Source organism: Balaenoptera ricei, chromosome 7 (assembly GCF_028023285.1).
Source record: "Balaenoptera ricei isolate mBalRic1 chromosome 7, mBalRic1.hap2, whole genome shotgun sequence".
Taxonomy (NCBI): domain Eukaryota; kingdom Metazoa; phylum Chordata; class Mammalia; order Artiodactyla; family Balaenopteridae; genus Balaenoptera; species Balaenoptera ricei.
The window spans coordinates 66,309,296-66,336,986 of NC_082645.1; the positions used below are offsets into that span (position 1 = coordinate 66,309,296).

The 27,691-nt window shown below is 40.1% G+C and overlaps 1 protein-coding gene across 8 annotated transcripts in view; it reads left to right on the forward strand.

Moving 5' to 3' along the window:
- Positions 1–18,907, forward strand: part of OSBPL6 (oxysterol binding protein like 6) — a 209,861-nt gene extending 190,954 nt beyond the window's left edge. For all 8 annotated transcript variants that reach the window (XM_059928166.1, XM_059928165.1, XM_059928169.1 and 5 more), the window contains 10 exons: positions 1,734–1,821; positions 2,629–2,882; positions 3,641–3,778; positions 4,121–4,184; positions 5,696–5,774; positions 7,337–7,481; positions 9,458–9,602; positions 11,424–11,550; positions 13,844–13,966; positions 15,148–18,907. In XM_059928166.1, coding sequence (XP_059784149.1) covers positions 1,734–1,821; positions 2,629–2,882; positions 3,641–3,778; positions 4,121–4,184; positions 5,696–5,774; positions 7,337–7,481; positions 9,458–9,602; positions 11,424–11,550; positions 13,844–13,966; positions 15,148–15,256 — 1,272 coding nt within the window. In that variant the 3' untranslated portion in view covers positions 15,257–18,907. The remainder of the gene's footprint in view (positions 1–1,733; positions 1,822–2,628; positions 2,883–3,640; positions 3,779–4,120; positions 4,185–5,695; positions 5,775–7,336; positions 7,482–9,457; positions 9,603–11,423; positions 11,551–13,843; positions 13,967–15,147) is intronic.
- The last annotated feature ends 8,784 nt before the right edge of the window (positions 18,908–27,691 follow it).

A 27,691-nucleotide genomic window follows, 5' to 3' on the forward strand; every position in this document is an offset into this window, starting at 1 on the left:
TGGGAATAAATCTTAATGAAATTGCCAGACAGATTCACAGAAATATGTTTACAAGGATGTTCATCCAAGTATTGTCTATAAATAATAAAAAATTGGAAGCCACGTGAATGCTGGTTAAATTCCTTGTGTAATATAACTGTCTAATGAGATACGTTGCCATTCCAAGTGAGGATGAAGAGCTATATTTATAAGAATGGAAGTATATTCAGAACACTATAAAATAGTTTGTAAAACAATCCCCTTTTTCAGTATCTAAAGATAAACATATCAGTGTGTTTACATAGGCATTTTGAAATTGGGGGTAGTACCTACGAAATGTTGAAAGTGATTTCTTTTAGGTCATAGAATGGATGATTTTCATATCATCTGTTTAGCTTCATGTAAGTTCTGATTTTTTACGATAAGAATGTTTTGTTTTTATGTTCAGAAAAAATACAGCGTGTTTCCATTTTGAAGAAAGTAAATAAGTATCAACAGTTTTCTTACATATAGTAGAAACATTGGTTTTCCCATTCCTCTGAATGGCTCTACAGTACTTCTCTGTTTTCTTATCTGCTCTGTCTCTAAATCCCCTTAGTACATATATTGCCCCTTAATTTTATTCTTTTTTTTTTTTTTAATTTATTTTGTCTGTGCTGGGCCTTCGTTGTGGTGCGCGGGCTTCTCTAGTTGCAGCATACGGGCTCTAGAGCACGTGGGCTCAGTAGTTGCAGTGCGCATGCTTAGTTATAGTATGTGGGATCTTAGTTCCCTGACCAGGGATCAGACCCGGGCCACCTGCATTGGGAGCATGGAGTCTTAACCACTGGACCACCAAGGAAGTGCCTGCCCCTTAATTATATTCTTATATGAATTTTGGTTTCATTTTAGTTCCATGTTTCTCTCACGTAGAGAATGGCTTAATTCTCGATTTCTCTCTATCCCTAAATCCTTCTCCCCTGCCCCCAAATAATCTGCCAAATTTTGTCCGTATACTTCAGATGTGGTTCCCAAATGCAGCTTTACTACTTGATCCTTGCTGTGGCCATCTTAGTGTTATTGGTCAGTATTTCTTACCCAGATCTATGTAGGATCCTATTGTCTGGCCTCCCTAGGGAAAGCTGCTGAGTATCTTCCTGAGAACTAAATATGACTCTGTCATTTCCTTGCATTTAATAACTCATATGATTATATTGTGAACCCTTTATGTTGACATGAAAAGCCCTTCACAGTCGGACCTCATCTCGTTTGCCCTGTCCTCTGTTACAGCCACTCGACTTCTTAGCACTCCTAGAATAAATGTTTCTCTCATGGTCCTTGCCGTTGCACACTATCCCTTCTTCTTGTGCTTCTCCCCCTTCTAACAACTGGGCCACTCCTGCATCCTCCGACACCCAGTTCAAATATTATTTCCTCCGGGCAGCCTCTCCTGACTCCTCTAGGGGGATCCATAGGGCCTCCTTTTTTGCACATTCTTACTGTGTTGAATTGAAACATTTCTGGTTATGCACTGGCCTCCCCCAGCGTCTCAGCCCAACTAAGACAGAAAGCTACTTAAAGACAGGGCTGCTTTCTGGCAATCCTACATTCTGGCTCACGGAAGACCCTCACTGCACATATGCCACATACAGTTCCCACTGTGACCTCTGCTTCTCATTTGGGCAAATATCCTGTTGTTTTTCATTGTTTGATTTTTCTGAACTTTCAAGACTGAATGAGAATTCTGATCCTTTCTACGTTCTTCACTTCCTTAGGCTTCAGATGATGAGTCTTACATCAGTGATGTGAGTGATAATATATCTGAAGACAACACCAGCGTTGCAGACAACATTTCTCGGCAAAGTATGCATCCTTTGAGCTTCCAGGTGGTTCTATCTACATGCCAAGTTACAATGCTGATGATTCAATGAACAATCATTTTGACTCCTTAGCTAATTTTTCCTTTTGCAGCTGATTGTTCAATATTCGTATAATCTGGTGAGGTAAATGGTTGAAAATTTTGTTAGGCAGATGGTTAAAAGAAAAAGTTTAAATATCGTATATTAACGCATATATGTGGAACCTAGAAAAATGGTACAGATGAACCAGTTTGCAGGGCAGAAATTGAGACACAGATGTAGAGAACAAACGTATGGACACCAAGGGGGGAAAGTGGCGGGGTGGGGGGTGGGGGTGATGAACTGGGTGATTGGGATTGACATGTACACATTGATGTGTATAAAATGGATGACTAATAAGAACCTGCTGTATAAAAAAATAAATAAAATTAAATTAAAAATTAATAATAATAATAATAATAAAAGACACACAGGAAAAGAAAAAGAAAAAGTTTAGTTCTTGTGCCAAAACCAAAATTTTGTGTCCTTCATATTAACTATATTTAATTTTTAGAAGTTTGACTTGTCTTTTATTGTATAATACTTGAGTATGTTTAACACTTTGTTTAAAAAACTATACATTGATGTTTTGTGCATTTATCAGCAACCTTGTATTGAAATAATCCTCTTCCCTCTTGAGAGAGTATAATGAAGGCTTAAGAAATGTATCACAATCAGAATTATTTGAAAGAGTTCCTACCCTCCCAGGTTCTGGGAAATAAGAAAAGCAAGATCTCTTTCACTGTGATTCTCCTCTTTCTCCCTCTTCCAGTCTTGAACGGGGAGCTTACAGGAGGAGCCTTCCGAAACGGCCGTCGAGCACGCCTGCCAGCTCCCTGTCCTGACACCAGTAACATTAACCTATGGAATATCTTGAGGAACAACATTGGTAAAGACCTGTCTAAAGTCTCCATGCCTGTGGAGCTAAACGAGCCACTCAATACTCTGCAGCACCTCTGCGAGGAAATGGAGTATAGTGAGCTTCTGGACAAGGCTTCGGAAACGGACAGTCCCTATGAGCGCATGGTAATAAATAACAGAGCAGCGCCCTTTGGAGATTTGCCAACCCTAGACCTGGGCTAAGGCAGAATTCATTATGATAGCATATTTGGTTGTTGCCTAATACTCTCACCTCCTAGGTAAGAGGAATCCATTTGCATAAACCAGGCAGGGCCAAAAAGATCCAGATACCTCTACTGAAAGATACACACTTTGTGACTTATTCTTGGTTCTGGGTGGTTCTAAAGTTAGAATGTAAAGGTATCACGCTCCTTACAGGTTTAAGACATGCCTAGCCTTGCTTTATCAGCTTTTCCTGAATGCCAGGGGAGCCCATTTGTTCAGGAACTTAGGTCTGAGAAAGTAACCTCCTGTTTGTTCTTTGCCCTGGCCTCTACTCCATGTGATTGTGCAAAACTTGACCTGCCCTCTGAAAAGCACCAACAGCCACAACCCTCCTGCTAAGATTGTGCAAATGGCATAACCTATACACTGGCTTTCAGAACCTTTGAACTCCGTGATACTCGGGAAATTGGACAGACAGATGAATGAAGAATATTTGGCTTCAGTTGTCTGCTGGTTCCCATGCAGAGAGTTTAACCTCATTTTCAATTATCTTTTTTTCCCTATGAGTATAGGAAGAGTCTGTGCAAAAAATAGAAAACGCAAATGCCATCAAATGAGCACCCACTGATGGGGGTGTATAAAATCTAGAGGAATAAGGGACAAACAGACCTGGAAGTAGTCTCTCCTATATGATTTTCCTTTCTTAAATGTTTTAACAGGTTCTTATTGCTGCATTTGCAGTTTCAGGATATTGCTCCACCTATTTCAGAGCAGGAAGTAAGCCATTCAACCCTGTCCTTGGGGAGACTTATGAATGCATTAGAGAGGACAAAGGATTCCGTTTTTTCTCAGAACAGGTAAGTCGCACTGGACTCAGTGAGTTTCTGTGTAGAAACTGTAGGAGTGCTGTTTGATGATGAAAATAGCTTTTTGTAAACATCTGATTGAGGTGGGTTATAATACTAGTTAACAGAAAATTCACTTAGCCTATCAATATAACTACAACCTCTAAATGTGTTTAAGCATGAAGTTGTAAAAGTTAAAGATTCAGTAATTTACTTATACATTTTGAGAAGAATTCACTAATAGAGATGGATGAGTTGAGTAGTTTTTATTTGGGGGTAGCCAATATACGTTGTAAAAAATTATCATTTATGGAAGTTCTAACACTGATGTCATTTTTTGTTTTTAACTGCCAGGTTAGCCATCATCCACCCATTTCTGCCTGTCACTGTGAATCCAAGAATTTTGTGTTTTGGCAAGGTTTGTATTTCAATTATCACTTCAAAATCCAATTGATGAGCCTATGAGAAAGTTTCTAGTTTCCAAAGTACTCAGTTTAGATTTCTACTTTTAGAACTCAGAGAATATTGGTAGTTGGTGTGGAGTTCAGTTTGAGAAATTAGATTTCCTGATTTAAAGATGGAACCATGTCATCCAGGAGATGGGATTATTTATTTAGGAAGCAAAGCCCTATGGGACAGCAGAGCTCTGTGCTGACTATGCCAGCTCAGGGCTATTCCTTTACCTCATTCAACTCATTGTCTGCATCTTTAGCATGGAGGTTGTATCTGCTGGCTTCTTGCTTCTTGAGGGTGTGCCAAGAGATCTTAATCCTCAAAGAAGGCTCTAGAACATGTCATATGTGGTCACAGTCTATTTAGATATATATACATTGCAGTGATTTCTGGTCTTTAACTCATTGAGGCTTGGGGGTTTGGATTGAAGTCTCTACTAAATCAATACCCATTGTTCGATTAGAATGTTGCAAACTCGCCTAGAATAAAAAGTTTCAAAACCCCTCTAGAAAGAAAAAAATATGTATGTAAATTTACCATTAAGTGTGAATAGTTCCCTCACATTCAGGGGAGGTCAAAAGGGTACTTCACTGATCACAGAATGACTCTTCTCACATGTACTTCCTCAACCTAAAAAGGATATGAAATGATAGAGCAGCACTGTGACTGTACTTTATTGCAGATTAAGAAAGTAAATCATTTCTTGTTCATAACAAAGAGTCAGAAATTTTATGGAGATAGCACTAAGCTCCCTTATTTCATCAGAATGAGACTGGGCAGTTATGACAAATGCACAGATACACCTGAGTGACCACAAGTAAAACATAAAGCCATCATGTGAGATGAAGTGCTGGGCCCTGGGTGGTATCTTAACAACCAGTATGGGAACATGTTCATTAAGTTAATCCCACTTTCTCATAAATCTTACCTATCTGTGTTTAGAGGCATTATTTTTTTACTGTTCTCCCAAGTCATGTAACTCTTTAAATATATATATAAATCAATTGTACTGCCATACCACAATCTGCAATTACTTTTTCTATACATCATACACACACACATACACACGTATATACATATATATATATAAAGTATTTCCACCATTTAGTTAAAACTTAAAACGATATTTGTGGAGACGTTAACGCCGAGTAGAGTCTATGTATGTGTGGATGTGAATATGCACACATACACACACAGGTTATTCCAAGACTTTACCAATTTTATTTGTTGAAAACACATATAGAGCATATATTATGGAAAAATATACATAGATATTTGGGGGGGGGTTTCACAGTTAATCTTCTCACCTTGGGCCATCCCCAGGCACTTGTCTTATTAAAGCAACACTATAGAATCAGTTGGGATTACAAAAGTTTCCTTTGTAAAATATAAAGTGTAATACAAAAGTTCATTTTTCTAGAGTAAATGATTAGATATGGAGTGTATATTTCTTGTCCTCTGCCTTATGTCGTTTAGATATCAGATGGAAAAACAAGTTCTGGGGGAAGTCGATGGAAATCCTGCCTGTGGGAACCCTGAATGCCATGCTTCCAAAGTGGGTTGTGCTCATCTTCCTTTTGGTCTCCTATCTGCTTTTTTAAATCATAAATGGCTATTTGAAGCTCTAGAAGGTGCCAAGGGGCCATTTCCCTGTATGGCCAATGTTTCTGTTAACTTCACCGAAGTTTTGAGACTGGGCCCCGACAAAAGCTAATGAGAACTTCAGCAGATGTGTCGAAGCTTCCTTTTTATCTCTTCACATCCTGCATTCATCAGTCAACGCCCGCCTGTCCCAGTCACCACATTAGTTTGCATTTTATATGAAAATAAAATGCAAACTAAAATGGCTCTTTTTAGCCATTTCTTTTTTATATAATTTATACTTTCACTTTTGAGTTCATCTTAGATCCAGGCACTATTTTTAATGTTTAGTTCATTAAGGAAGTGATAGAATCCTTTTATGGTTGTTTTCTAGAGGATATAGCTTGTACATCTTAAAATTAATTGAAGTTTTCATTGAGGCCAAAGGCTTGATTGTTTTTCTTTCTTTCTTCATTTGGTTGATTTTTGTTCTGTTTTGTTTTTGTCTATTTGAATGACAGAATTTGCTGGTAGATTCAATATAGAGGATGATGGGGAGAGGGAGGAATTCCCAGAACCACAAAATAAACTTTCAGTATTTACAAACTCATGAGGAAGAGAGTTTTCCATAGTGCCTACATCATACCAATTCATAAATTTTTTAGAAACCCAGAAGCATTTTATTTTGAAACTGGTTTATTTGAACATATATGTAATGTGCAAATTTAAAGGTGAGTAGAAACTTTGTCATCACCTTCCTTGGCAGAAACTCGGTAACCTTACTCTCCAGAATTTGTATTAGATGTATGCCATCTATGCTTGTCAGTCTTTTCCCAAAGAATTATTCACATATTTGGCCTTAACTCACAGCATGAAACAATGTCCTCAGAGTAGCCTTTCTTGAATGCACACCCTACTGTCTCCTCCCTAGGACCCTACTGTGGTGGCCCATTGCCTGTAGGGTAAATCCAGACTGACTGGTGGGTCATTGAGGGCCTTGGCTGCTCTGCCCTGTCCCACCTTTCCAACCTTACCTCCCGTCACACCCACTCACCTGAAGTGTGCCACACACAGGCCCCCGGATGCATTGTGCCCTTCTGGCCTCTGTGGCTTCGTCTCTGCCTTTCCCAGCCTGTAGTACCTTCCTCTCCATCCTCCAAGCTTAGACCAGACCCAGCCTCCCCTAGAAAATCTTGCTTGCCGCTCGCCCCACGTTCCAGGCAGATCTAAGGACACTCCTCTGTGCTCTTATAAGCGTCCATCTATCCCTACCGTACTATTGGCTCCAGGAGAGCAGGAAACAGACCCTATTCAACTTGGTAGCTTTAGCACCTGGCCCATAGAAAGCACTGAAATGTTCCTTAAATGAATGAATCATGTCATAAATGACCTTGACCACATAGAAACTTCCAAGAAAGAAATAAGAGAAAGATGAAGGGAAAGAAAGCTATGGCTAAAGAATATTCTCATTGGTAGAAACAGTAATATTTATTTGTTACCTTCACTGTTTTTAATCAGTGCTGTATTCTTCACTAGGTATGGAGATTGCTATGTGTGGAATAAGGTCACCACGTGCATACACAACATCCTGAGTGGGAGGAGATGGATAGAGCATTATGGAGAAGTAACCATTAGAAATACCAAAAGCAGTGTTTGCATTTGCAAACTCACATTTGTCAAGGTAAGTAATCTTACAATAGCAAAGGAAAGATACATAAAATGCTTCCTAAGGAAGAAATAAAACAATTATCTTAAGCAGCAGCAAGTGAGTTAGTTCTGTATCATTGATCCTTAGGGACATTTTAGATAAGAAAGTAGAACCAACTGGTGGAGTTGCTCCGGGCATGCAGACGTCTGATGGTGTAGAGGTCAACAAAGGCACCATCTTGAAAGAGGAAACAAAAATTCTTTTTAAAGAATTTTCTTTTTAAGCAGCCAGTTCATTAAGTAAAATTCCAGAGAGTACTTCTTGCCTATAACAAGTCTCCTGGTTTATATTCTATTTATATTCCGCTTGATTACAACATATTCAAGTGATCTTATTTTAGGGAACTAAATATATCGCACTTGTCATTTTCTGAAGATGCATAGAGATGATAGCTTCCGGTCCCTATAAGCTTATCCAACTCTGCCATTATTATATAATCTTAACTAAGTTCAACAAAAAGCAGTACCTTTATTAACAAGAGAAGATGTTAGATATTTTTCTTTTTTCCTTTTTTTCTTATAGACTGATTAGGTGGCTCAGAACTGAAGAGCCAGGATCACTATTTGCGCTGACTGGGTCGTGCGTGACAGTAGCTGCGCGCACTTAGTTTTCTAGGCTAGGAGAAACTTCGATTTAGGCCTGCCCCTAATATTTGCAGAGCTCAGGGCAAGAGTACAAATGACAGTCCCCATACCGTATGTGTAAATATTTAAAGTATGTAAATCAAGCCCACAAGCTGTCAGATAAAATATGTTCTATCCTTTCATGCTGACAAAAGTACCTTTTTTGACAAAACCTGCAAGTCCAGGTTGGACACTTGGGAACACCGAGCTGGAAACCTGGCAGCGCAGGAGAACCAGGCTGGCCCACAGCTTTCCCCACTTGCTTCCCACCCCCAGCTCTGCCCCGCGCTGCAGGGGGCTGCAAACACATGTGTAGGCAGTCCAGTCCACACCCCCTCAAACAGCCACCCTTGGCCACCCCTCAGGCCTAACGATAAATCCAAGGAAAAGCCTGTGCAGGCTGTGGAATAAGCTTAGAGCCATTTGTGGTTTTTTTTGTTTTTTGGCTGCGGTGGGTCTTCGTTGCTGCACGCGGGCTTCCTCTAGTTGTGGCGAGAGGGGGCTACTGTTCGTTGCGGTGCACGGGCTTCTCACTGCGGTGGCTTCTCTTGTTGCGGAGCACGGGCTCTAGGCGCGTGGGCGTCAGTAGTTGTGGCACGTGGGCTCAGTAGTTGTGGCTCACGGGCTCTAGAACGCTGGCTCAGTAGTTATGGCACACAGACTTAGTTGCTCCGTGGCATGTGGGATCTTCCCGGACCAGGGCTCAAATCCATGTCCCCTGCATTGGCAGGTGGATTCTTAACCACTGCGTCACCAGGGAAGTCCCGCTTAGAGCCATTTGGACAAGGAATTCTAGGGTCCTGCATACTTGGGGCCTGATCTAGAATAGGGGCCATGGGATCCAGATGGGTAAATTCCCGCAGACTTCTGACCCCTTGGGGAAGAGCATGGCTGGAAGAGAGCTAGAACAAGGTGTTCCTGATTAAATTTAGTCATTTACAGCTACTATGAAAATTATTTTACAAGCTATTTCTCCAGTGTTGCCAATTGAAAATCATTAAAATCCATGAGCCAAGGGTAGTTCAAGACAGGACAATGGGAGGAAGAATTTGCTAACCTATAAATTAATATTCAGTTAAGATAGAAACTGAGCCTTCTCTGGGCTGTGCTATCATGCTCTAACATGGAATGGGGTCATCCCTTTCTTAAAAGTTAAGCCAGCTAACACTTAGATGGCCACCCTTCCATGCAAAACATTTTGAGATAGATGCCTGGAAATGGTTTGCATGAGAAACTTCAAGGTTAAGAAATTTTTCCACGTGGAAATTACAGGGATTGGTGTTATTAAAGAGATAGAGTGTTTTAACTGGAGTTTGGTTTCTCCAGGTGAATTATTGGAATTCCAATGTGAATGAAGTCCAGGGGGTTGTGATGGATCAGGAAGGGAAGGTGGTGCACCGGCTGTTTGGGAAGTGGCATGAAGGGCTATTCTGCGGTGTGGCCCCTTCCGCCAAGTGCATCTGGAGACCAGGTGAGACCGGCATGAGTGTCCTGCCTCAGGGGGGCGCCATGAGTGGCAGAAGGTAGGGAAGGTCAGATCATCCCATGCGGTACACCTTATGTTTTCTTTTAATAGATTAAAAACATAGATGCTTAAGACAATAATATTTACATTTATACTCAATCTACAAGTTAAATAAATTCCAATATTTGATAGTAAGGAGTTGTAGAATTGAGACCAAATCTGACGTGTGGTCAGAGATTGGGCTTCATGTAAAATCTCTCTAAATGTAATAACCGCATTTCAAAAGCTAGATATACTTATTAAACTATTGGAATAATTGAAATATACAAACTCAAATCCCTACTCGTGTTATTTATTCTCTGTTTTAGTAAAACAAAGGAGAGCCTGCAAACATCCATAATCCACAAATTCAATAATTTAACCAGAATAAGTGATCTTTTTACTTGAGCATCAAAGAGCTGAAATATGCTGACATTTAATAAAAGACATCAAGAGAGTTCTGGTAATACACTAGCATATAATTGACTATCAAGTACAAATGGAACAAGACTCCACATGACATTTATTTTCGTTGGAATTTTGTCAGTTAATCCCTAACTTTAAAATTAGTTGTTGGTTTCCTCAATGAGTATTTAAATTCCCTGCTGGTAGAGTGGTTAGTTCATTCATTTGGCAATTATGTATTGAGTACTGACTAAGCATCAGGCTTTGTTCTAGGAGCTTGGAGCGCATTAATGAGCAGAGCCTACAAAGATCCTGCTGTCGAATTTAGTTGAAAGTGCCGGTAAACATTAATTTAGATCTGAATCTTTTTCTTTTCTAAATGGAAGTAAATTGTAAGTGTTTTTTGGTGAAATCTTAATGCTCATAGTTAGTCACCCAAGCACTTAGTTACCCAGTTGGGTATTTGAGAGAAAAATTAGCCAGTGAAGACTACTGTATGTACAAAGTTTTATTTTAAAAGCTGGATTTTATTAAATATATGAATCTATCAGTTCTGATCATCAACATAAAGTTTCCCATTTAACAAAATAAAACCAATTTAGTTCACTTAAAAAATTTGTAGGGACTTCCCTGGAGGTCCAGTGGTTAAGACTCCACACTTTCAGTGCAGGGGGAGCAGGTTCGATCGCTGGTTGGGGAACTAAGATCCTGCATGGCACGCAGCACGGCCAGAAAAAAAAAGAAAAAACAACTTGATCCCAGGCCTTAAGAATTCCCACAGATGAAGATCCAAGGGACAAGAGCTCACAGTCAAAAATCACAAAACACAAAAGGAACCCAGGCAGAGTAAGACTTACCACACTCTGAAAATAAGAGCACTTGATATTTCAAGAAATGAGGCCTCTTTCAAAACTATGATTAAATATCAACATTTATAGAGAAAGAAAACAATATTTACCACGAACAGATCCTCACTAAATGAATTTCCAAAAGATGCACCTTTATCATCCCACATAAAAGGTCAGACAAACAAGAAGGAACAGTGAGCAACCATACTGGGTATATGTGGGTATATCTAAACAAACAATGACTGCAGAATTAACAGTAATAGCCAACTCGTCGGGGAATAAGAATAGCATTTACATTGGAAAGTGGTGATCTTCAAGTTATTTGAGAGGAGGGTGAAGATACTGATTACTTACCCAGTGTCTTAAATTAAGTGTGCAAATAATCATTAATCCTTTAAAAAAAATTGTAATCTAATGTTTATGACTGTAAATTTGATGTTAATGTGAGTATTAATTAAGCACCTGAGTTAAGTCAGCTTCTGCATGTTCTGTAAGCCTCTTTGCCTCTCACAGTGGTTCCTTGGCCTCATTCCAGGTTCCATGCCGACCAACTATGAGCTCTACTATGGCTTCACAAGGTTCGCTATTGAGCTTAATGAGTTAGATCCTGTACTAAAAGATCTCCTTCCACCAACAGATGCCCGATTCCGGCCAGATCAGAGGTGAGCAGGGCAGTGGTATTTAAAATGAACACTAGGTCATGGCATGGTGCTTACAGAAGTCATCAAGACTTTCGCCACCATCATTTATTTATTCATTGAATCATTCATTCCCTTATTCACTCAGTAATAGCTGAGTCTTCTACCTAGGTAAAGAGCATTCAGAGGATGATCATAATAGAAGATTAGCTCAACAAAAGTTCCCCGCAGAAGGTAACACAGATGTTTTTTAACAAAAAGTGCCCCCCCACCAATTTACCAAAGGTCTGCAAATTATTGAACTCTTCACACAATCACTCCTCACCTCAGTGTTTGTACTTCTATAGTTCTATTACTCTATAACATGGACTATCTTTTTTTTTTTTTTTTTTTTTTAATTTAGTTTTGGCTGTGTTGGGTCTTTGTTGCTGCGCGCAGGGCTTTCTCTAGTTGCGGTGAGCGGGGGCTACTCTTCGTTGTGGTGCGTGGGCTTCTTATTGCGGTGGCTCCTCTCGTTGCGGAGCACGGGCTCTAGGCACGCGGGCCTCAGTAGTTGCGGCACGCGGGCTCAGTAGTTGTGGCTCGCGGGCTCTAGAGCACAGGCTCAGTAGTTGTGGTGCACGGTCTTAGTTGCTCCACAGCATGTGGGATCTTCCCGGACCAGGGATCGAACCCATGTCCCCTGCATTGGCAGGCGGACTCTCAACCACTGCACCACCAGGGAAGCCTGGACTATCTTCTTTTAAAAATTTTTTATTGAAGTAACATTGGTGTTACTTTATATAATTATAACATTACATATATAGTAACATTATATAATTTTCATGTATGCAACATTATATTTCTACTCCTGTATACCTGTGTATACCAAAAATTTCGTTTCTATCCATCACCATACAGTTGATCCCCTTTATCCATTTCAGTGAAGAATAAGAGGATAAGATACAGGGGTACCTAGAAATACTTTGAGTCAAAGTGTGGAGTTTTCCCAACGTGTTTTTGATCCCCTGGGGTGTGAGATATACTCAAAATACAGTACCTTTAATACCTTCTGATTCTTTTTTTTTTTTTAATTATTCTTACATTGTTCTGTACTCATGTTGTCCATTCCTACAGAATTAGTTTTACTTCTTACAAGAATTCTATATGTCAGGGGCTTCCCTGGTGGCGCAGTGGTTGGGAATCCGCCTGCCAGTGCAGGGGACACGGGTTCGAGCCCCGGTCTGGGAAGATCCCACATGCCGCGGAGCAACTAAGCCCGTGTGCCACAACTACTGAGCCTCCACGTCTGGAGCCTGTGCTCCACAACGGGAGAGTCCGCGACAGTGAGAGGCCCGCGCACCGTGATGAAGAGTGGCCCCCGCTCGCCGCAACTAGAGAAAGCCCTTGCACAGAAACGAAGACCCAACACAGCCAAAAATAAATTAATTAATTAATTTTAAAAAAAGAATTCTATATGTCATACAAATTGTATCCAAGATCATTTTCTGTTCCCAGTGTCTTTGTGGCTTCATCTGTCTTCTGCCAAAATGTTCCCAGTATTGAATGTTCTACTATTTAGTTCTCTCATATTCCCCCCTCTTTCTCTAGAACATGCAGTCTCACTATTTGACATTCAAACTTATCAGTAAGCTTCCTGTACAGTGTGTATCATATTGTATACCTGTTCTTTGCTCTCATTTTGGAATTTAAATATTTGCAAATCACCATTGGGTCTGCTTTTTTCTTCTCAATTCTATTTCAATATTCCCTTTCTGAATTTCATTTACTATTCATTTCCTTTCTGTGGCCTTTTGTAGTTTCCCCCAACTGTTACCTTACCCTTTTTCATTAGTTTTACTCTCTCCAATAAAACAGGAAAACTCCTTCCCTCTCAATCTGTTCTAAAAGTAGCTGGAGAACAGTCAGGTACCATCCTCCATGCTGTGGCCTTTAACAAGTGCTTTATGATAACGTGGAAAAGGAGCACAACCGGGGACTTCATGATGTCCTAACCCCAGACTCTCTAGTCAACCTGAAAATCTCAAGTTGTGGAACCCTAGACAGCACAGAAAAGTCTTCAAAGCCAACCACTTACTTTTCACTCCTCCTATTTTATTGCTGAATTCAGTAATTCAGTTCACATACACAGAAAGTATGTTAGCTGATGGCAGACAGAGAGAGTATGGCCTGGGGAAGGGGCAAAGGGACGTAATCAGAGCATTACTGTTCACTGTGTTATGTTCACAGCAACCAGAATTTAATTTTAGGCAAATGAGATTATTTTGTTCTCAGAGAAGAAGGTAACGTATTAAAAGATAAACTGCTTTCTGCTTAGATTTTTGGAAGAAGGAAGCTTAGAAGCTGCAGCAGCAGAGAAGCAAAGAGTAGAGGAACTCCAGAGATCTCGAAGACGATACATGGAAGAAAACAACCTTGAACATATACCAAAATTTTTTAAGTAAGTCAGTTTTTACGTTTTGCAAATGGTTGCCACAAGCAATGAAAAACTCCAGGTAAAAAGAAAATGAGGGATAGTTTTATGTCCAGGAAACTTTGAGGTGGAAAATTAAACTGATTTTCATCACTGGTTTTGGCAGTGAAAATACTGAATCAGATTTTGGTCTTGTGAAAAGTTTGTAACCATAAAAATAAATTTTCCTCAACATCTCTTTTCCTTTCATGGACAGCAATAGAGAGTGAGGGTCTTGCCCAGAAGGCTCTTTGTCCTCCAGCTTCACCTTTTCCAATGGTAGAAACTTGTTCCCACTCCCTCACCCAGAGATAAGGTGGGACCCCACTGCGCACAAGGTCATCCTGGCTTCCTTAGTATTTAATTTTATTTCTATCACATGGAGCTTATATCCGTTCAGATTTGATCCTTCTGTGGTATGATCATGGGTGATTATTACAGGATTATTTGCAGGATACTTAACACAGACTAAGCTGTAGTTTCCAGATCCATCTGTTGCCCTTCATAGCCAGGACAAATCAGCTCAGAATTCCCTCATACCCTTTCTAGTTGCCACCTCCTGGCTGCACTAGAGCAGAAATGCAGTCTTGCCCTTTAGATGTTGAAAGTGCCCTCATTGGGCGTGGACCCTGAGGAGGCTCTTACAGCTAATGAGGTTGCATACGTTCCCCACAAGTGAAGCAGAGAAAATTCTTGTGGGTCTGGGGTCTGAATTTCTAGTTACAAGGTTTGTACATGCTTTGTTTGGGCCACTTCACTTTTTTTTTTTTTTTTTTTTCTTTGGCCACGCTGCACGGCATGTAGGATCTTAGTTTCCCCAACCAGGGATTGAACCTGCACCCTCTGCATCGGAAACATGGAGTCTTAATTACTGGACCACCAGGGAAGTCCCTGTTTGGGCCACTTCACTTTCTAGTCCTGCCTTGAGGTGATTTATTCCCGCCCTTAGCCCCTCTCCCCATGACCCTACCCACTTCCATTGCAAACATTTCACAACAAAAGTGAATTTATTTCTAGTCAAAATAGTCAAATCATCAATCAGCAGATAGGATGCTCACTGGCTTGCCAAGTACTGCTTATATGTACACATCTTATCTACACGAGAGGGTCCAATTAGCAGGTCACCTGAATGAGATTTGTGTCTAATGTTGATTTTTATACTTTCACAGAAAAGTGATTGATGCCAATCAAAGAGAAGCCTGGGTTTCTAACGACACCTACTGGGAGCTGCGAAAGGACCCTGGGTTTAGCAAAGTAGACAGCCCTGTTCTTTGGTAAACTGGGAATATAGAGCTAGCCAACATAACACGCTCTGAATGAATAAATAACTATGCACAATTATGTTTCTTAGAGCTCCGCGTGGTTTCTGGGTCGACTGAAAACTGACCATTTGCTTTTCTATTCATCTTTATAATGGACTTTCAGAAGTGCATTAGACAAGGCCCCTAACCACTTTCAGATCCTTTCTGTTTTGCTGCAACCATATTCCTTAAAAAAGTCCACACCCTCCTCGAAAAGCAGAATAAAAGGAGCAGGATATAAAATCCAAGGTCTGAAGAGTCTAAAAAGAAAAACAAACTGTAACTGGTGCTTAAAGCTGATCCAGAGAGTTTAAAGCAACATGACATACGAACCACGCATTTGGTCCTTTTCTGGAAGCGCCATCCCCTCGTTGCAGGAGCTCCTGGGCCACAGCAGTCAGCTCAGATGTCGAGTGTGTCTGTTTGATGTGGTGTACTTGTGCTGACCTTGTCAAAAAAGACGATGCTTTTTTGACATCGTGATGCTTCTCAGAACCTGTTCCATCTGTACGCCATTGTTCATGCCTTAAGAAATGCAAAGATGTACAATAAATCATTTTTTAAATGTGTGCTCCTAGGTTTATGTGAAGGACAGATCTTTTGAATCATGGCATGATTCACTTTCTGGGATCAGAAGAATTGTGAGACTAACTCAAATGGATTGAAAAAAGTAAACAACATGTGCTTTACTTTGATATATTGGTTACTGTATCATATGTCTGAAGGGCAAGAAGGAAAAGGTGTGCTAAGTAGATCTCTGTATTCAGTTGCTTGTCAGTTTCCTGTCCTGCGTACAGTTAATAAACCATCCCTCTTCCACCTAACCTCCCATTGTGCCCTATTATTTGGCAGTATCCGTATTTGATTTGAACATTCGGCATCAGTGTTGAAACTTTGGAAGGAAATAACAAAAAGCATATGGAATTTGCCTGTGGGCTTAGGAGTACTGTAAACATAACTGATTTTGAGTGAAACACAGTGTAACCCACATCTATCCTGTGCCCAACCCATTGGCACTGTTGGAATTCCACTGGGAACAGAAGAGAGACCACTAGAAGCTTATTTGCAATGTTTAAATGAGTTCTATGCAAATTCATATTTCATATTCTCATCAAGCGTTTCTGTATGATACATGACCACATATTAAACACTTACCTTGCTATTGGCAGAGATATAAAACTTAAGCTAAGGAATTTATCCATCCCAACAAAAATGGGGGGAGGTGAGGGACAGAAATGTGTTTTGAGTACTTCAGGATTTGTTTTTTCCTCCACTAATATATAGAGGCTTTTGTAGTAACTTGCATCAGTATTCCTGAGTTTCTGCACATAGATAACTATTTAAATGCCTATATATTTTTTTAAAAATCTCTTTAGAGATTTTCCTAGAGAATTATAAAATCACGTGTATTTTATTCTGTTATGTTTTTATTCTTAGACTCTTACCATCAGATTTTACGTGTTATTTTAAGCTCTGATAACAAGGTTACTAACATCTTACATTTTGTTATGAGGTGTTGATTTTAGTGTTGTTTCTCCCACTCAAAGCATTCCTAATAATGGCTATTCCACTATCAAACCAAGACTGCTGAGAGCATAAGGGAAAACTCTGAAGTCTCCACTAGGTGGAGCAAGTTTTAGTTATCCTGAAACTCATTCCTCCTTTTTCTGAGTCCATATGTTATATGTACAGCATGCACTGGTTTAGAATGAAATTTCATTGTCAAGCAAACTCCCTAATCCATCACTAGCTCTGAGCATGTAAGCAACACCCTCCCTCGGTGTCTCAATGTCTTTAATTCCTGTTTTAAGTCTTGGGTGCCTTCCCCCATAGTCGTAAAATTTCCCTTATTATCAATTCTTTTTCTGCTCATTCATCTTGACGTTCTTTGATCTGCATCCTGAGATACATGCCTTTAATTTTAATTAGAATGTAATTAGAATTTTGTTGACTTCCTCAGAGAAGTATGTTCTCCCATGATTGGTAAAACTTTAGATACTATTTACAGTGCTTCTTGTCTGTATTTACTAGCACTTCCCTGAAGCGTCTCCAGATTTTAGCCTAAAGATAAGGAAAGAATTCTGCAAATAAAGATACTACAAATAGGAAGATACTACAAGTAGGAAGGTAAGGCACCAGGTGACCGACGATAATATCAATCAGGCAGCTGAAAGAGGACCCAGGAGGGAAGCAACTACTGTACCTCGCAGTGAGTTTTAATTAAGAAAGAGAATAACTAGTAGAATGGACCTTTACTACCTAATAAGTTAAACATACAAATCAGGTAGGTGAATGTTGGTCAGAGTTAACCTGAAACTCTGACTAGGATTTCAAGATGAGAATGAGAAGAATGTCAAATTAATTAAAATCACCACATTCTTTATAATATCCCAGATTTATCATTTATTTTGAGATTCTGATATCCCGATTAGAATTCCAGTTCAAGTGAGCAATTCAAGTTTTAGGTAACGCTCCTATAATACCTGATTCACAAATCTCCCCATCAAACATTCATACCAATGTAATGGCCCCATCCCCCATTTCTTTCTCACTTTTTATTTATTTGATGGTTACAGAATTGTGACACTTATTCTGTTCGGGATTTTCATCTGCATAATTTGGGGGCTTTTGAGACTAGTTTAAACAGCAAAAGGATAGAATAGATATTAGGTCATTCTTGATAAAACATGACTTATTTCTTAGAATTTTATATAAACCTTTTTATTTCAGGGGCACTTTTTTTTTCCCCTAAAGCAATCTAGGATAGAAGTGGACTTAATATATCTTTATACCTCCCCTGTGATTTACTGTAAGCTCCTTCATGTTTTTGAGCTGGTCATTAAGGAAAGCAGTAAGTGATGATGGTCCTATGGACGTGGCTAGGCAGAACAGATCGATGGCACACACCAGCAGGCATAGAGGCCGACCTGAAACTAATTACTTTGCTTCCATATGCTGCTACCCAGGGTGCAAATTCACTCTCAGATTTTACTGTTATTTTATTGGGTTGTTTAATTAAGTCATTATTTTTCATGTGTTACTTTAAATTCCAGGCAGTCGTAAAAATAAACCTCATTTGAGATACCTTTTAATATTACATATCAATTATATGTGACATAAAAACTACCAAATGTATTTTGGTAAGAGAAACCAAGGAGTTTTTCATACAAAGGATGCCACGTTGTCGATTTTCTAAACCTTTTGCTGCTCTTCCTTATTCTGGCCCCAGGACTTCTAGCGATTCCACTAATCAATCATTACTTTAGGTCCTGCCCCCAAGGAGCACTGGAGGGCGGAGTTAAAGAGGAAACTGATCCGACTGTTTTGCTTAGTTCTGATTACAGCCTTGGCTGGAGAAGGGTTTATAATCATAATCGAATGTACATTTTGTTAGTACCTTGTGGATTATCCATTTTGTCTAATCTTGTTCTCTGTCATCCAGATAATGAAGTGTGGGAGCAGAGCTCCTCACACACCAGGGGTTGTAATAAATGTTTGCACTTGACTCGAGTTGGTATATTATGACTGTGGCAAAGTAAATAAAGTTTGTGTACAAAATATTTATTTCTATGGGAACCATTATGTTCAGGATATATAAAATGTATCTAATTAAACAATTATGAATCTATTTTGTGCTCTAGAAATATTCTTTTGGAGGAAAGATGGAAAAAGTGTCATTGGAGCTAGGATTAAAATGTTTGGGTTTTTCTTTTTTTTCTCCAAAAAGCTTCCCAGTCATTTAGAAATAGTGCTTATCAAACTAGGATTAGATTCTCTAAGTTTTAATTGAATTTCTTTTGTGAAATTGATACATCTAAAATATATATCACATGAATCATTCTGTTAAACCTGACTTTAATACATAATTGTAAGAACATACATTTGTGACTGAATTGTTAAACCTTTGCTGCAGCCTTCGCTATTCGAGAAAATGGCAAATTGTTTAAGAAAGGACTAGCTTTAATTTTTCCAAAATGATATCTAAAGAAGAACGAATTTTTTAAAAATTGCTGTGCTGAGTCAGCAGTCCCAACATCTTAAGCAAATGAGCCCCATGATTAAGGCAGCTTACAGGTGGCAGTATGCTGCTACTCAGGGTGCAAATTTACTCTCAGATTTTGCTTGTTTTTAATTGGCTTTTTTAAAAATTAAGTCATTATTTCTCATGGGTTACTTAAAATACCCTATAATTTCCAGTTTACAGGCCTGTCAGTCATATGCATACTTCAGTTTTCCAAAACAACTATCTTACTTGATTCATTTTCTCTTTCCCTCTGGTCCTGAAATAATGAGGGGCAGGGATACACGTGTCTGTTCTTTTGCACTATGTCATTGAGTGTTTATAAAAATATGCAGCATTTATGCACAGTTGCAGGGTAGTATATCAATATTAGAACTACTGCATTTAGCTCCGTGGAACACTATTAAATGTTCGTGGATTAAAAATTACCCCATAATTATTTATTATTAGTTTCCTCGGTATCTCCAGATTGGTAGGAAAAAACATAAAAAAGGAATGCTTTTAGTTTCTGCAAAAAAATTTTTTTTCTATCATTTCTTCCTTCTAAATATAAATTAGGGCAATTTTGGAAAGAGGAATATCAAGTTTTCATAAAGCAAAGTATAATCCTATTTGCGTTCTACCTGTTTCTTCTTACTCTTAGTTAATGGGGTAAGCACAACTTAACACTGTTAAAGACAGAATAATGCTAAAACTATCACTTCTTTTATCCTAGGTAGCAACTCCCCACCCCCTTTAATTATCTTCATTCAGTTATTTCTTTAGGAAATAATGTGGCTGCTAGAAACTTTTTTTTTTTAAGTTTTATTGAGGTGTCACTGACATACAATAAACTTTACATATCTGAGCTGTACAATGTGATACATTTTGACATATGCATATACTCTTGACACCAGCACCACAATTACAATAGTGGATGTATCCATCATCACCAATCGTTTCCTCTGCCCCTTTCTAATCCCTCTCTCCTCCCCCTCCCCATCCTTCACCCCGAGGCAATCATTGATCAGCTTTCATCACTTTTCAAAATCTGTGTATTTTCTTGTATTAATTGCATATGGAATTTTTCTAGAAGGCTGTATGCATATGGTAGAAGTATGCCTCCAAACCCCTCCCATGCCCCTACCCCAGTATCCACCGTCAAATAATAATATATTGCAAGAGAAAGAAGATCTCATTAAGTCCTAGGTTTGGTAACCCAGTAAAAACTTTAGATTTGAAATACTTAGAAAACAATGAACTATTTTTCACATCAAAATAGCCATATAAGTTAATTAATTCATTTCCATCTTTTAGGGGTCCAAAATAATGGTAACAGTGAACTTGCCAGCAGTGCTGTGGAAGCCCTGGGAAGTGGTTTTCTCTTGTTTGTAATGAAAGAATACCTGACAAAGCCGTGGGAGTCTAGAATGACGGCTCTTGAAATAACGTCATGTTGATGAGGAAGAGAAGGGAAGTAGCCTACGCTGAGTTACGTATTGTTGGCCTCCCCAGCCCCACTTTTGGGTCACAAACATTTGAAACTTCCAGTACTCAGGAAGGCTGCTTTTCCGTCTCTTAAAATCTTCTCACTCCCCATCTGGAAATAAAGTTGCTAAACCTAATTTTGAAAAAGAAATGGAAATGAAGTGCCTGGAATCCAGTGAACTTCTTGCCATTGGCTACTGTGCAAGTTGAAAGCTTATTCTTTATATCCTGCTCTCCAAAGCACCTTCCCAAAGACTGTCAAATACAGCATGATTGACATTAAATGCGAATGAAGAGAAAAGGCAAGAATGAATAAAAGAGAAATGGAATCTGGGAAAGAAAAGTAGGTTCTCTAAGTGGAGCGGGGATCATGCTCCTTGGGGGCGGGTGGATGGGTCGATCCCAGGGGGCCAAGTTATTATCTTGGATATTGGTTTACGCTCAGATTCCTGAGCTTCCCTCGAAAGACTGAGTCCATACATCTAGGGTGTGGACCAAGACTCTGCGTTTTAACAAGCACCCTCAGTCCCCAGGGAACCGTGCGGCTGACGGGGGACCCTCCAATGAGGGTGCGCTGGCCTAACCTCCCACTCCCTCACCCCTGTTTGTTGTTTTTCTCACAGTGACATTCAAGTAGTCACCCAGAAAGTCTATTTCAAGAACTGGAAACTGCCTAGAGCTCAGTAACTTGTGACTCACTCTGCCATTTGTGGCTTCTCCTCACTTTTGTGACTTCTGTCCCTTTGCCAGGGCTGTCATATGAAGGTGAAGAGTGGGGAGGGCAGAACTCTGAAACCTACAAGATGAGATTGTGTTAATCCAGAGCCCTACAAGTGTGTTCTGGAGGCATCTAACCAGCCCACGCAACCAGAATTTACTCTTCAAAGCCAAGGGTCAACCTCCCCTGCCCCACCTTCCACTCCCATTTACACCTGGTCTATGTCTCCAAGGGGAGTTTTGTTTTGTTTTTAATTTTCTTTGGCGGTGCTGCATGGCATGTGGGATTTTAGTTCCCTGACCAGGGATCAAACCCATGCCCCCTACAGTGGAAGCTCAGAGCCCTAACCACTGGACCACCAAGGAATGCCCTATTTATTTATTTTTTTTAATTTTATTGAAGTATAGTTGATTTACAATGTTGTGTTTAACTTCTACTGTACAACAAAGTGACTCAGTTATACATATATATTCTTTTTTCATATTCTTTTCCATTACGGTTTATCACAGGATACTGAATATAGTTCCCTGTGCTCTACAGTAGGACCTTGTTGTTTATCCATCCTATACATAATAGTTTGCATCTGCTAACCCCACACTCCCAATCCTTCCCTCCCCCACCCCCCTTCCTAAGAAGAGGATTTTTTTAATTGGCTAATGGGGCCTGGCAGGTGGAAGCCACAGGGAAATTCTGTGGCAAAACATGCTTTGATCACCTGACTGATATTTTTATAATGAGGTCTAGCCGCAAATTATTTTATCCAGATCAGCTTCTTCCCTGAAAATAATATATTTTAAACTTTTTATTGGAAAAAACTTCACTGTGAAATTTCTGTGCTTATAATTGAGGGTATAAAGGCATTAGTCATGTACTGTTCATTTGCATATGGTCATTTTGAGATACAAAAATTAAATTTTATCATATATTAGTGATAGAATCTGAAGCAACTTTCTACAGAAAAATAGCTTGTAGTTAAATTTCCTAATGAAAGAGTAATTATCCACTGAAAAAAATTGTCGATTCTGTGCCACCTCAAAATAAGAGTTGTACTCTTCAATGGATGTTGTATACTAGAACATTACATTTGTAAGAGCACAGAAAACAGCAAATTTTAAATAAACTATATAAAGAGGCTTGTTTTTTGTGAATAGTATGTTCTAATGACCTTTCCACGGAAGTAGTAAATATTTTTACCTCCAGCGAGACTTCAAGTAGCATGTAAAGAAGATTGAGTGCTTATTCTGACTACATTTCCAGCTCTTTTTTCATGTAATAACAATGTAGAAACTGTTTTCAAATCAAACACCAAAACACAGGACTTTTCTCTGAATTTTGAACATATTTATATTAAAAGACTCAGAAAGCTGGTTTCAGTTTTCTATTTGTTTCTAGATTATAGGAGTAAAGCTGTAGTTCATGAGAACTGCAGGAAACCCAATATCGCACAGATCAGGGTTTTCCATGGCTGGTCTCTGGGGAAAGCCCCTAGGGGTTAGCTTTCACTCATCCAAGTTCTCCCTTCAGAAAGAGAGTTTTCATAGGGGATATTTTCTTTCACAAGTGAAAGCACTTCCAATAAAGTAGTAATAGTGTATCCTGGTCTTTGTATGCATTGTAAATAGAGGATTTATCAGTCTTGAGCTCCAAGTCTCTAATTTCTTATGAAGAAGTGTAGGAAGAAATAATTGCAGAGGCAGTATCAAAGAAAGCAATATACCAAACGTTTGGGTCACTAGAATCCCCAAATCAGTTTCTCCTAAAACAAATATTGACAGTCGACCTATTTTAATCCTGCTGGAATATGTTAAACACATAAGCCCTGATGCCTTTTCACAGCCTGGTCCACTCTGGTGAATTTATAGGGTGGTGCACAGCCTCTCCCGATACTGTCCAATCACGGAGATGATCTTCTCATATCCCCTCTGGGAAATGTGTTCCTAGTATTATTCTGAGAAGCTTTGATGTGAGTGGCAGGAGTGCACCAAGGAATACTTCTGTCTTGTGTCCTTTTCTGAAAAGTATATACAATAGAACTTCTTAGCTTAGATGGACAGAGGGATGGAGGGAGAGAGGGAGAGACAGACTGAGAAAATGATAAGAACTCAAGATGTCAAAGAAATGCCCTGCTCCTTGCTGTATGTAATAAAGCAACTGGAAAGCAGATTGAAAATAAGAAGCAAAGGGACACAGTAGATGAAACTTTTATTTGCATAGTCTGTGATTATATAATCACGGCTACCATAAGTCAGTTCCCTAGTCCAATTACAAAGTCATGTCATAGAATTAACCTCTTATGAGTGCCCATAGCCCCAGTTACATTACACTATTGCTGGCTTGTAGGTAGTCATTTCTTGGTTTAGTTTTAGCTTCCTGGGTACAAAATTTGGACGGCACACTGGGATAAATACAACTGAGTTTGTGATAGCTCATCTGCTCAGAGGGAAAGCCGTCAGAGAGTGAGGGTTGAATGTTGGCGGCCAATTGTTGGCCTGACTCAGAACTGCGGAGGCCTCTCTGGCCACCGCTTGGCTGGGGGTAGCTGTGCAGTGTCAACAGCTGCATGCCTGAGGCGGCTGCTTCCTTTCTGTGTAGGCTCAGCTAGCAGGGTTGTTCTTTCCTTTAAACAATGGGTTTGATGGGCTTCCTAAATTTGGGGGGGAAACAGTGAAAATTACAAAAATAAATTCCTACCAGGAAGCACTCCAGTCTGAAACAAGGTCATCCAAGTGCCAAGTACTTGAGGATAAAAACCAGTGATCAAGCTCAGCATTTCCTAATTACTACTGAAATTGTCCGTGGTTTTTAAGTTTACCAAAAGTTTACTTCCCAGGTGCTAACAACTCAGTATTTTAAACCACCCTTCAGACTTGGGTCATTATCTATAGAATTCTAGGAACACAAATATGAGAATGAGAATTTTTCTTTCAAAAAAATTTAAACCACTTTACATCCAACCTTTCTTCCCAAAGTCTCTCCCCACTAAAGGCTTAATTCTCCACTGCATCTCTCAGAATTTTCTATAGGCTATCACAATACTTTTTGGTTGTTTTTTTTTTTTTAAAGTAGAGGGAAGGATTTTTTATTTTTTTATTTATTTATTTTTGGCTGTGTTGGGTCTTCGTTTCTGTGTGAGGGCTTTCTCTAGTTGTGGCAAGCGGGGGCCACTCTTCATCGCGGTGCGCGGGCCTCTCATTATCGCGGCCTCTCTTGTTGAGGAGCACAGGCTCGAGACGTGCAGGCTCAGTAATTGTGGCTCACGGGCCTAGTTGCTCCGCGGCATGTGGGATCCTCCCAGACCAGGGCTCGAACCCGTGTTCCCTGCATTGGCAGGCAGACTCCCAACCACTGCGCCACCAGGGAAGCCCGGTTGTTATTTTTTTAAGCTTCTTGCCTTTCTTAATATTGTCTTTTCAATCCTCTATTACTAAATCTTCCTCTAGTCTTTTTTCCCCCATGTAGAATAAAGCACATTTATATTTATGTAATTAATATACTCTCTTCAAAATGTACTAGTCATTTTGTGTGGTCTCCATGGTTAATTCTCTAAAGTATTCCAAAGGCATTTATCCTTGATGTACAGAGTAAAGGAAAATGACAGAAGAAGCTTCTTCATTAATCCTGCTACAATTCTGGGCAAATGATGTTCAAACTGAGATAGGCTTGGACCTGGGACCTGGGACCCTTTACTGGAGTGCCTCCACCTGGACAAATGTCTCCTGCAGCAACAGAATACAAAGAAACTATAAGGGACTAAAAATAACTGCCTGCATGCACAGTTGGGGCAAATTATGAACAAAGAGACACAAAAAGGCCAAACACCAACTGCCACTTCTGAGGAGCCAGGAACAAAAGCCGGGTACTGCGAATGATCCCTGCTCACAGCACCACCAAGGGGGTAGGCGGACTACCTAAGCCACCTCTCTGGACCAACCCACCTATCTGTCCCCACCCTCATCCCATTAAGGAACCAGGTGGACCCCCTTCAGGGAGCAAGCAAGGGCACCTGTTCCTTGTTTTCACTCCTTCATGCTACAGCACAAGTCCCAATAAAGCCTTGACTGAATTCTTTGTCTGGCCTCTTATCAATTTCTATTGATTAATAAGTCCCAGGACCCTTGTCATTAACAAAACCAAGGCTGGGTGCCTGTGATGCTTTTAAATACCATCACTTGTGTCACCAATGTAGGTGTGCACCAGCCTTTAGATTTTGTACATTTACTTCTAAGAGGTACCTGCATATGCAGGCACCTACCTAGGCGGCCACACAGGAGGATGGCATTCCCAGCGTGGCTTCTTCCATCAGTAATGTTCAGATTCATGGTATCAGCCCCAAGAGGTCAGCTGTTTTCTAAATTCCTCACAATTTTGCCAAACATAGTTCACGATACCTAGTGAAACATTCCAAACTTTTTTATTTTGTTCAGTGAAAAAGATGTTTTTCCACAGTCTAGCTGAATTGGTGAAAGTGCCTAAAGCTAGTCTTATGTGAGAAGCTGTATGATCAGGCCTCTCAAGATGGCTGTACTCTTGCTCTCAGTCCGTCCCCTGCTCCACCAATGTCTGCTTCACCTACACCCAACTCACCTGACTGACCTTCCTACCCACATGCCCCAGGCCCCAGCTAGTGATTGTTCTAATCTTTAGATCAGAGTCTCTACACCTGGAGAGCTTATCAAAGGCGTGGTGAGGGGCAGGCGCCTCTGCTAGTTTCCCTGGTAACCGATGAGCCAAGCTGACGTCAATTCCGCCTATAACAGGCAACCTCCCCCCACCCTCTGGGAGCAAAGATGGCAGCTACTTGCGCCCACGGTGGCGGGTACCTCGGGGACGTCGCTTGAGGCAGGTAAGCAACCCCCCCACCCCACCCCAACCCCCGTCCACTAAACCACTGGTGTCTCTGTCGCTGACTCCACCTCTCCCTTCCGTCTTGAGTCTGGACAAGTACAGGGCTTGCAGGCCTGTGAGGTGCAGCTCAACAGAAGCCCTGAGGTTATTGATTTAGATGCTTTATCTTTCATTTGTTAGCATCTGGGACAAATCCTGACAACAAATCCATGCAGGTATATTATGCGCGCTTCAAATTTGACAAATTCTGGAAAAGCCTGCCTATCCCCAAAGTGCCGTCTCACATTGTACTGCCTTCTCAGTAGATTTGGGGAACCAAAAAGAAGAAAATTTCCTTTTTTCTAGTCAATGGGGGAAATTTGCAAAACTGCTATCTCATGGATGACATTAGTGCTTTTAGATACATCCTAGACTCCACTTCTATACAGTACAATTATACTCAAAACCTAGGCCTGTAACCTGTATTAGTTTCTTACTGGTGCTTTAACAAGTTACCACAGACTTAATGGCTTAATACAACAGATATTTATTCTTTACTATACTGGAGGCCAGAAGTCCAAAATGAGTCTTTACAAAGCTAAAATCAAGATGTTGACGGGGCCGATTGCTTTTGGAAGCTCCAGGGGAGAATCTGTTCCTTGTCTCTTCCAGCTTCTGGTGGCTGTCTGCATTCTTTGGCTTGTGGCCACATCTCTCTAATCTCTGCTTCAGTAGTCAAATTTCCCTCCTTTCTTTTATTAGAACGCTGTGATCGCATTTAAGGCCCACCCACATAATCCAGGATAATCTCCTCAACTCAAGATCCTTGATGTAATTATCCGCAAAGTCCCTTTTGCCATTTAAAGTAACATTCACAGATTCTGAGGAATAGGACAAGGACATCTTCGGGGGCCATTATTCAGCCTACCCCAGTGGTATTCACAAAGCAGGAGGAGGTGAGTTGCACAGTGCAAAAGTGGGGGAAGTTTAAATGCTGTCGTTAAATAACATGGGATTGAATATTTAGCCAGTTGCTAGAGCTGAGACATCTAAGATGATTCTCTTACAAATCTGTCATCTTTACCTAAAACAGCGCTTGGCATATTGTACGTATGCATGAAAGATTTATTGAATGAATAAATGAATACAGCTCCACTTGGAGCTTGCAGACAGAAGAAAATGAAAGTATCTGAAGAAAATAACTGAATTTTTTCATTACATTAGAATCATACAAGCAAGTCTGTTTTGAAACTTTTTTTTAAGAAAGGCTTCCGTGAAAATGATTAATTCAGTTAAATGGGAAAATACAACAGGTAACAACTGGAGGGGAAATCAGTTGCTTCCATTCCTCTCAGACTCATCCAGTAAGGCACATACCTCTA